This window comes from Homarus americanus, unplaced genomic scaffold (assembly GCF_018991925.1).
Source record: "Homarus americanus isolate GMGI-L3 unplaced genomic scaffold, GMGI_Hamer_2.0 scaffold47156, whole genome shotgun sequence".
In the NCBI taxonomy this organism is placed as follows: Eukaryota; Metazoa; Arthropoda; class Malacostraca; order Decapoda; family Nephropidae; genus Homarus; species Homarus americanus.
The window spans coordinates 1-11,160 of record NW_024735193.1 but is presented as its reverse complement, the minus strand read 5'-3'; the positions used below and the strand labels follow the sequence as shown (position 1 = coordinate 11,160).

The following is an 11,160-nucleotide window of genomic DNA, read 5'->3' as shown; positions in this document are numbered from 1 at the left end:
ACTGTGGAAGATGGCTGGACAGAGTTGAAGATTGCAATGAGTGAAGCTGCAATGGAAACACTTGGCTTTTAAAAAAAGCGACATCAGGACTGGTTTGATGAGAACTCACCTACCATCCATGATCTTCTCAAAACCCCCCAAAAAGCCCACGGTGCAGTGCTATCAAATCCTCAATCACAAACACTGAGGGACCGGTTAACCAACATCAGGTCAGAAAGACTACGACTGTTACACAGCATGGAAAATGACTGGTGGGTAAAAAAAGCACAAGAAATTCAAGCCTTTGCTGATGTCAATAACACACACGGCTTCTATGAGGCAGTTAAGTCCATTTATGGCCTACACAGAAGAAATGTCACACCAATAAGATCTTTAGATGGCACCACACTCTACAAAAGCAATCAAATGATTGCAGTAAGATGGGCTGAGCACTTCAGCACACTTCGAAATCAAATTAATCTAATAACACCAACAGCACTGGATAACATCCCACCCATGCCGACCCTGCACCTCCTATGATGAAGCCCCACTCCTACAAGAAGTGGAAATTGCAATACGAGGGCTCAGCAACAACAAGAGCGCTGGATCTGACGGCATTCCTGCTGAAATTTACAAACATGGAGCTCCCCATTTGACTAAGCGCCTCCATAGTTTCTTACTCACCATATGGGCCACAAAGTCCATCCCCCAGGATTGGAAAGATGCAAATATCATAACAATCAATAAGAATAAAGGTGACAAAGCAATCTGTGGTAACAGCAGAGGCATCTCCATCCTTGTAGTTGCTGGCAAGATCCTGTCAAAAATCATGTTATCAAGACTTATCCAACACCTAATGGAGAATACTCTTCCCGAATTCCAATGTGGAATCAGGAAGGATCGCAGTATAATAGACATGATCTTCACAGCTAGGCTAATTTAAGAAAAGAGCCGAGAGCAAAATAAAGACCTTTACACCACCTTCATTGACCTCTCCAAAGCTTTCGACACAGTAAACAGAGAACTTTTGTGGACTATGATGGAGAGGGTCGGTTTACCACTAAGAATTTTAAACATCCTCTGCCAGATGCGTGATGAAATTCAACCCAGGGTACTTGTGGGTGGTGTGCAGTCAGAACCATTTAGTGTCCAAATGGGCATAAAACATGGCTGTGTGCTGGCACCTGTGTTGTTTAACACCTTTTTGCTGGCTGTAGCACAACGCTCACACAATACCCTTGGGCCTGATGCAGGTGTGGGCATAGTAACGTTTTGACGGTAGTCTTTTGAATATTAGACGTCTAGAAGCCTACACAAAGACCTTAACAACTCAGGTCATAGACCTACAGTGTGCAGATGACTGTGCAATACTGATACAGAATCTATGCAACGTGCACTGGACGTGATCTCAGGTATTAACAACTCGCTTGGTTTACAAATCAACACCCAGTTGTTTGGTAGAGCAAGTAATGCATAAAATAATAATAATCCCACAAATAAATACATTTATAACAATCATAGTAATGTTTTACAGTAATACTACCCTACAATACAACTACACTACTTTTAGCAATATTACTTTGATACAACATGATAAAATAGACAAACAATGAAAATGAAACAAACAAAAGTAGGTAATTATGTTCAGGAAGCTTCCCTGTGGCCAAGCGTGTGGTGTGACAAGCAAATAGTCACACTGGAACCTGATAACCCGCACTGGGCACTAAATAGTGGCGAGAATAGGCACGCGTTCTGGGAGTCACCCAGGGCGCGCTGGTCGGACGTTCTAGAACGTCACCCGGGGCCTAAGGGCTAAAGACAAAGAAGGCATTCCTCAGTGCTGGAAAGAACACTACCATTCACTGCTCAACCAAGACACCGATGTGGATCTTCTGACTACCCAGCAGGTCCCTCTGCATCCAGAGCTGACCCATCTGGATGAGGTAGCTACTGCCATCAAACAGATGAAAAATAACAAAGTCTTGGGGCCTGGTGGAATCCCAGCCGAGGTGCATAAAGCAGGAAGATCTCTGCTTACTAGCTGTCTCCACTCTCTCCTGGGGAATATATGGGAAAAGGAGGAAATCCCCCAAGCTCTTAAAGAAGCTTCCATTGTCAATGTTTATAAGAACAAGGGAGACCGGCCAGACTATGGCAACTACCACGGGATCTCACTGCTGTCCATAGCTGGCAAGATTATCGCCCGAGTCCTCCTGAACAGACTTCTCCCTGAGGCGGAAAACTTTCTCACAGAATCTCAATGTTGCTTTAGACCATCATGTGGTACCACTGACATGATCTTTGCTGCCCGCCAGATTCAGGAAAAGTGCAGAGAACCGCGTTTTAACCTGTACATTGCCTTCATCAACCTAAAGAAGACCTTCGACTCGGTCAACAGGGAACCCCTCTGATGGATCCTCAGCCGTTTTGGCTGCCCACCAAAATTCATCACCATTGCGAGGTAACTCCCAATGTCCTGCACAATGGCACGCAGTATGAGTTCTTCCCTATGCAAAGGGGGGTAAAACAAGGATGTGTACTGGCACCAACTCTCTTTTCCATTTTCCTGGCTGCCTTCCTTATTCGTGCAAGTGCCAACTTCGCCGGCGGGGTGGACATCGAGTACCGAATGAAGGATCTTTTCAACATAAGACTACTCCAGGCAGGAGCAAAGGTGTCGGCAGCATCCATTACTGAACTTCAGTATGCAGATGACTTTAAACCTTATCGCTCGCACTGAACGCTACCTACAGGTGATCCTGAACACCTATGCAGATGAGTTTGCGCACTTCGGTGTTGAGGTGAATGTACGTAAGACTCAGATTCTCTTTCAACTTGCCCCTAGTTCAGCCACACCTCCACCATCCATCCGGCTTAACGGTACTACCCACTCTAATGTTATCCACTTTCAATATCTTGGCTCCCACTTGTCCACCAACGCGGACATCGATGAAAAAATTCAACATAGGATCAAATGCATATCTCAAGCCTTTGGCAGACTCCGTACCCGTGTATTCAGCTGTAGGAAGCTGAAAATATCTACAGAGTTGTACGTATATCGAGCAATGGTCCTCCCCACCCTGCTATTTGGGAGCGAGACATGGGTCACATACAGGAGACACCTCAAGGCACTTGAAAACTTTCACTAATGTAGTCTACGTTTCATTCTCCGAGTTCGCTGGGAAGACAAGAGAAGAAATGCCAGTATTCTCGCTGACACCAACTGTAGGAGCATCGAGGCTACTATTATCCACGAACAACTAAGTTGGACTGGCCATGTTATCTGCATGGACGACAGTAGACTGCCAAAGCAGCTTCTTAAGTCATCTAACCAATAGTAAGCATAACACTGGCGGGCAACTTAAAAGGAATACGGACAGTCTTAAGACAAACCTGAAAAGTGCCATATCGACCCCTTCACCTGGGAGACGATTGGAGGAGCACCACACAAGGAGGAGTCAATACTGTCTAATTAGCCCGACTGCAAGCCGAGGCAGGCAGTGGCAACGCCGGAAAGACGCTTCTCTCGCCCCTCCCGCACTAGATGTAGCCATCCACACGTGCAACGTCTGTGAACGACCCTGCCGGTCCCGTATCAGCTTCTTGAGTCACCACAAAACTCACCAACGAAGATGACATCCTTAATAACTCATATCATTGTTTCTAAGCTGGATGATCGTCATACTTGATTCCGAGTGACAGCAACGTGGTAGTAGTGTGTGTGTGTGTGTGTGTGTGTGTGTGTGTGTGCGCGTGCGCGTGTGTGCGTGCGTGTGCTCTAACACTTTTGGGTGAAGCACGGGAGGGTTATGTTTATGCACAGCGAGTATGTATAGGTGCAACTGTTATTGTCATAACAAGCATCATCCGTGTCGCGTAATAGTGAAGCTGTGTTTGTTGGCTATACACGACATTGATCAACACCATTGGGAAACTTTTTCGGCCTCTTGCCTCCCTTTGATGTAGTTCTTCATTGTTGTTTTTCTCCAGTTTGTTGCTATTTTCATGATCTTGCACCTATTACATTCAGGTCACCATCATATACAGTACCTGCTTTGGCTGTCAGTTATCAGTACACTGGTTAACCTACATACGCACCAGCCTCCACCTGTCTTACTCTCACTTATACCTGTATTATTAGAATAGATGATCCCTCCCCCCTCTTTCCTTCTTCTTTCCTCACACTTTTTAAACTTCCTACTCCTCCTCCTCATTATCATCATCGTCTTCCTCCTCCCCCTCTTCCTTCCCTATTTACCCACATCCTTTCCTTTTCCTTCTTAACCTCCACCATCACTTATCCATCCTTGCTTCATCCTCAACGTCGTTATCACCCTCCATGTCTCAAATCGCCCCCCCACGGTGTCTCTCGTCCCATCAATCACCTCCCACGTATTTATTAGACTCTCTCTCTCTCTCTCTCTCTCTCTCTCTCTCTCTCTCTCTCCAGTGCATGTGTGGCACGGGTTAAGGACATACTGTTTGTGGTGATAGTTTGAGTGTTAGTTGTGGTAAAAGTGTTGTTGTAATGGTGGTGGTGGTGATAGTAATAGTGGTGGTGATGGTAGTGTTAATAGTAGAGGTGGTGTTAGTGCTTGTGGTGGTGTTAATAGTGGTAGTAGTGTATTAGTGGTGGTAGTAGTGTGTGTTAGTGGTGATAGTATTACTTGGTGGTGGTAGTGATAGTGGTGGTGGTAGTGTTAATAGTAGAGGTGGTGTTAGTGTTTGTGGTGGTGTAAATGGTGGTAGTAGTGTATTAGTGGTGGTAGTGGTGTGTGTTAGTGGTGATAGTAGTGCTTGGTAGTGGTGGTGGCAGTGTTAGTGATAGTGGTGGTGGTAGTGTTAATAGTAGAGGTGGTATTAGTGTTTGTGGTGGTGTTAGTGGTGGTAGTAGTGTTTGGTAGTGGTGGTAGTAGTGTTTGGTGGTGGTAGTGTCTTTGGTGGTATTAGTAGTGTGTGTTAATAGTGGTAGAAGTTCGATCCTCGTGCAGGGTGAAACTATGGGCAAGTTTCTTTACACCATTTGCCTCTGTCTACCCAGCAGTAATTGGGAACCTGGATGTTAATCAATTTGCGGACCGTATTCCGGGGTAATGGTTAGCCAGTGCAGTTGGCGAGTTGTCCGGTCTTCTCGGACTATTCCTTGACATTGGGTCATGCAGCTCGTTAACTCAGGGTGTGGTTGTTGTGTTGGCGACAGCTTCTACACCTCAAACAAACTCACACCTAGGTGGCCCTTGGGTCGGCCATCCTGGTTACACGAGGGGCAACCATTATTTATTTATATAGTAGTATGAGTTAGTGGTGGTAGGAGTGTGTGTTAGTGGTGGTAGGAGTGTGTGTTAGTGGTGGTAGCAGTGTGTGTTAGTGGTGGTAGCAGTGTGTGTTAATGGTGGTAGTAGTGTGTGTTAATGGTGGTAGGAGTGTGTGTTAGTGGTGGTAGCAGTGTGTGTTAATGGTGGTAGTAGTGTGTGTTAATGGTGGTAGTAGTGTGTGTTAGTGGTGGTAGCAGTGTGTGTTAATGGTGGTAGTAGTGTGTGTTAGTGGTGGTAGGAGTGTGTGTTAGTGGTGGTAGGAGTGTGTGTTAGTGGTGGTAGCAGTGTGTGTTAATGGTGGTAGTAGTGTGTGTTAATGGTGGTAGGAGTGTGTGTTAGTGGTGGTAGCAGTGTGTTAGTGGTGGTAGCAGTGTGTTATGGTGGTAGGTGGTTAGGAGTGTGTTAATGGTAGTAGTGTGTGTTAGTGGTAGCAGTGTGTGTTAATGGTGGTAGTGTGTGTTAATGGTGGTAGTGTGTGTTAGTGGTGGTAGCAGTGTGTGTTAGTGGTGGTAGCAGTGTGTTAGTGGTGGTAGCAGTGTGTGTTAGTGGTGGTAGCAGTGTGTGTTAATGGTGGTAGTAGTGGTGGTAGTAGTGTGTGTTAGTGGTGGTAGTGGTGTGTGTTAATGGTGGTAGTAGTGTGTGTTAATGGTGGTAGTAGTGTGTGTTAAGTGGTGGTAGTAGGTGTGTGTTAAGTAGTGGTAGTAGTGTGTGTGTTAGTGGTGGTAGTAGTGTGTGTTAGTGGTGGTAGCAGTGTGTGTTAGTGGTGGTAGCAGTGTGTGTTAATGGTGGTAGTAGTGTGTGTTAATGGTGGTAGTAGTGTGTGTTAATGGTGGTAGTAGTGTGTGTTAATGGTGGTAGCAGTGTGTGTTAGTGGTGGTGGTGGTAGTAGTGTTAGTGGTGGTGGTGTTAGTAGTAGAGGTGCTGGTAGTGTTAGTAGTAGTGGTGGTGCTAGTGGTGGTGGTGGTAGTAGTGTTAGTAGTGGTGATGGGGTGATGGTGATGTTAGTGTTGGTGTTAGTGGTGTTAGTGATGGTGATAGTGGTGTTGGTGGCAGGAATGTTAGTGGTGTTCAGGATCGTGGTAGTGGTGTAAGTGATGGTGATAGTGATGTAAGTGATGGTGAACTGGGTGTTAGTGATGGTGATAGTGGTGTTAGTGATGGTGATAGTGGTGTTAGTGATGGTGATAGTGGTGGTGTTGGTGACGGTGGTAGTGAATTGTGTGTGTGTGTGACGGTGGTAGTGGTGTTAGTGATGTGGTGGTAATGGTGTTAGTGATGGTGGTAGTGGTGTAGTGATGGTGATAAAAGGTGTTGAAATTGATGAGGTGGTAGTGATTGTGGTAGTAGTGTGGGCTCAAGTGATGATGGTAGTGGTGCAGGTGATAATTGGTGTGGTGATGGTGGTAATTGGTGTATGGTGATGGTGGTGGCAGTGGTGCTTCAGGTGATGGTGGTAGTGGTGTAAGTGATCGGTAGTGGTGTGGTGATGATGGTAGTGGTGTAGGTGATGGTGTGGTAGTGGTGTAGTGATGGTGGTGATGGTGTAGGTGATGATGATGGTCGTGGATAAAATAATTCAGGTGAAGTGGTGGTAGTGGTTGTGAGATTGGTGATGATGGTAGTGGTGTAGAGTGTGGTGATGATGGTAGTGGTGTGGGTGATGGTGGTGAGTGGTGTGGGTGATGGTGGTAGTGGTGTGGGTGATGATGATGTGGTAGTGGTGTGGGTGATGGTGGTAATTAGTTGTGTGGGTGATGGTGGTGGTGAAGATTGTGGGTGATGATGGTGAGGTGAAGATTGTGGGTGAGGAATTGGTAGTGGTGTAGGTGATGTTGGTAGTGGTGTAAGTGATGGTGATAGTGGTGTAGGTGATGGTGGTAGTGGTGTAAGTGATGTTGGTAGTGGTGTAGGTGATGGTGGTAGTGGTGTAGGTGATGATGGTAGTGGTGTAGGTGAGGGTGGTAGTGGTGTAAGTGATGTTGGTAGTGGTGTAGGTGATGGTGGTAGTGGTGTGTCATGGTTTTGGGTTTTCGTAGTAGTAGTCAGAGTGGATTATATTTTATAAAGATAATATGTCGTATTTCTTATTTCTTACCGTAGAGTTCGATACCTTCACACTGGTTACTTGCAGGTGATTATGGCGTATCTACGTAGAAGTTCACTCCACCACTCGACATTCCATGATTTATACTTGATAAATGATGATTTAATGAATTCATTTAATTTCCAACATCCATCTAAGTTATTGGTTATACTTTGTCATAACCAATCAGTCATTACCTTTAGTAATAATAGGATGGGATCACAGATACTGGCAGATAATTGCACTTACATTTATGTGTCAAGCTTCCATACAATGATTTACAATTTGCATGGATATATGAGTCACTCACGTTCGCGCTGCAATAAAATTGATCTTCTAAAAGAGGGAATTTTCAACTTGGGGACACATGTGATTACTCTACTGTGGGTATGACTTAACAGAGCCTTAATTCTTCAAGTGATACATTTACTGCCAGCCTGGATTGCTTTTGTTGCAACCAGGCTTCCGCACAAGAACTTCTTTCTACGGGCAATAAAAACAAAAAGTACTCTTGGGTTACCACACATAGTCTTGCGTCATTGACAGTCACTGTAGATGGTTGTCGCGGCAAGGAGAACTGGTAAGCGTGACTTGAATTAACCATTTAGGTGCAATAGACCAGCCTGGATTGCTTTTGTCGCAACCAGGCTACCACACGTGATATTTCCACGGGGATAACAAACCTAGGTTAACACACTTAGTCTCGTGAAGATCACGGTCACTGTAGACGAGTGTCGTGCAGGAGAACTCTAAGCGTGAATTGATTAACCATTTACTGTAGGTTTGATAGGCCAGCCATTGCTCTTGTTGCAACCAGGCATCCACTCTTGATATTTCCACGGGGATAACAACCTAGGTTAACACGCTTAGTCTTGTGTCGACGACGGTCCACAGGACAGAGTGGCGGTGGAGGACCCTTGTGTGGTGTCGTGTCCCGCTCCCTTTCAGGAGGGAGAGAATGGGGACGACGTGTTAACTAACCCATGGTCGTCGGGATACTACTTAAAATGAGGTTTTTGGGTGTGAAGCGATGAACAGTACAACACTGTCTACTGCCCCAAAGGCTGACTAACATACCACCAATGGAAAATATATGTCCCAGTTATGCCGGGTGCCTTATCTTTAGTAAAACAAACTTTGGAGTTGGTTGCATGGGTAGTGGTGTAGGTGATGGTGGTAGTGGTTGGTAGTAATTTTAGAAAGTCTTTTAGTTTTTTCATTATGCTCTCCCCCAAAATAAACGACAGTCACAATTCATTCGCTTCATAAGTCAGTTTTTCCACTAATGCGTTTGTCCCATACATCGTGACCGACCCATTACTTCTCAGTTTTTATTAAAGTTTCTGCATTCCCCCCTTTCCTTCCTACCTCTGTATCCCCATAGTAAAGCAGTGGGAGATTTAGATTCTGACCACTTGTGTATTACCACTGGAGGTCCCCAAGACTCGGCTCTCGCTCCTACCTTCTTCTTATTTCGAATGTAGAATAAAAAACTACACTAATTTTATCATCACAGTTAATTACATAAGACTTATATACTCTATCATCCCCTGTAACTTTCCACTAACTCTGAGGTAGCATGTCCAGAGCACGTGATAAGGTGTGCCCACGAGAAGTCGCGTCACTTAGTGCTGAGCTAAGGCATTAAGTAGCCGGCTCTCTGGCCACCTAATGCGGGCAGTAGGTTATCACTCACTAGAGGAAGACGTTATTGAGAGCCATCGTGGATGGTTCCGTCTTCCCTCGAGGGAGAACGTCGGATATATTTCCGCTCTTCCCTCGATGGGTCCCTACTTATTCTCACTCACCGCTCATCGACAGGACGTACTTAGCAGAGTTATTTAACATAGCCTTCGTCCTCATTTAACACTCGTAGCTACAGTGGTTAAGTACGGTGATAAACCCTTTTGAAAGTGTACTGTACATAGAAACCTTATATAATAAATACAAACAAAGGAACATATTGGTTTCACTACAGAAGACCCAATAAACTTTTATCTATATTTTAGTATGTCGAAAATATTAGGTAACGTGCTTCACAAGTGATTGTTACAAGTGGTGACAACCCAGGAAGGTTGTTAAATATATAACAGTTTCACGGTTTCACGGTAACAGTCTCCTCAACAGATACACAGTTGGTAAAGGTAGAGATATTATGTTCTCCCCATTACTGTGGCATACTGTTACATTGTGTTACTTGAGAAGCAATTCGTTATACAGGAGGCTGTGTCAAAGGTCATGGTCAGTCTTAATTCAAAGGTCACTAATGTTTTGGTACCTAAGTTAACTGGGCTGAATGTTTCCAACGATGGATTTATCCTTGCTGGTCAAAGCCACCTGTAGTTATAAGTGCTTAAATTAGAAAAAAAAGACACAAAACAATGGATATAATATTCTTATCTGGGTCCAAACTGGTGGTAGAGACTGGTTGATAGTAGTGGTAATGATGGTGGTGGTAATGATGATGGTGGTAGTAGTGGTGGTAGTGATAATGGATGGTGTTATATGTAGTGATGATGGATGTTGTTATATGTAGTGATGATGAATGATATATGTAGTGATGATGGGTGGTGTTATATGTAGTGATGATTAGACAATAATATATTAACAGTTTAATGCTAAAAAAATATACTTTGCTGTACCGTTGTAGTGAAAAACATGGTGGAACTTACATACACCGTTAATGAACTATTGGTGGAAGAAGACATTTCGGGGACTGAACAGTGAGACAATGTGGAGCCTCCCGGAGGGTGGCGATTCTGTAGTGATGATGGATGGTGTTATATGTAGTGATGATGGATGTTGTTATGTGTAGTAATGATGGATGTTGTTATGTTTAGTAATGATGGGTGGTGTTATATGTATTTATGATGGATAGTGTAATATGTAGTGATGATGGATGGTGTTATATGTAGTGGTGGTTGGAGATGTTCGGGGTACTTGGTTCTAACTACAGGAGCGAACATAAACACCTGTAGAGTTCTGTAGGTTCTTATTAACGGAAATATACAGGAGTGCGCTTACAAGCGCAGGTAGTCCTTACACTCCTATATGGGTCAACTGACCTCTCTCTGACCTCTCAGGCGACATGGGGTAAGTGGTACATTAGCAGCTTCAGATGTCGCCAGGCACATTTATCTAAGCGTGTGGTGACATGAAACAGGGGCATTGCCACACGCTACTGACTAGAGAAATAATGTGTATATATAGAGTACATACATGGTATACATACAACATACATAATATACATACACCCCCTCCCCCATACGCTCATAGCAAAGTCTTGAGCGGACCTTTTCCTGTGGATCCGTTCTGAGCGTCGAGGGGCTTAATCACTGGGAAGGAGGATATGGGACTCAGCACTGGTGACGGGGTCAGCGGGATGCGTTACGGGGCGGAGGAAACGGCGGTTCCTCCACCACACCCGACTGCTGGGTAACCGCACCTGGTAGTCCCGTGACCTACCGAGACCCATGACTACGCCCACTTTGTCCCAACGTAGGGAGGTCGGGTCCTGGACACGGACTTGGGTGCCGACACTCAACCTGGGGAGAGGACGGGCATGGTCGTTGTGGCGGGCGACGACGTCTTGAATAAGTTCGGCGGCTCGGCGATCAAAATCCTCTGTCTTGGCCTGACACTCCTTGGAGAAGGATTGAGGGTGAGCAGGGACACAAGAACGGAGGGGGCATCCATACAAGACCTGGGCAGGGGAGCGTCCGGTGTAATTGGGTGTGTTGCCGAGCTCAAGGAGACCCTGGTCGAAGGCCCGTAGAGTCAATA

The 11,160-nt window shown here is 45.2% G+C and overlaps 1 protein-coding gene across 1 annotated transcript; it reads left to right on the top strand.

Annotated features, from left to right (window-relative positions):
* The first annotated feature begins 237 nt into the window (after nt 1-237).
* Nucleotides 238-922, top strand: LOC121870820. Its single transcript, XM_042372791.1, has 2 exons — nt 238-414; nt 476-922. The coding sequence occupies exons 1-2, from the start codon at nt 238-240 to the stop codon at nt 920-922; spliced, it is 624 nt and encodes a 207-aa protein (XP_042228725.1).
* The last annotated feature ends 10,238 nt before the right edge of the window (nt 923-11,160 follow it).

Bases quoted from the DNA above. Each gene is read 5' to 3' on its own strand.
- LOC121870820 (XM_042372791.1), top strand. From the start codon at position 238: ATGGAAAATGACTGGTGGGTAAAAAAAGCACAAGAAATTCAAGCCTTT. The intron at 415-475 runs GTAAGATGGGCT...TAACACCAACAG, and splicing joins AAAGCAATCAAATGATTGCA to CACTGGATAACATCCCACCC.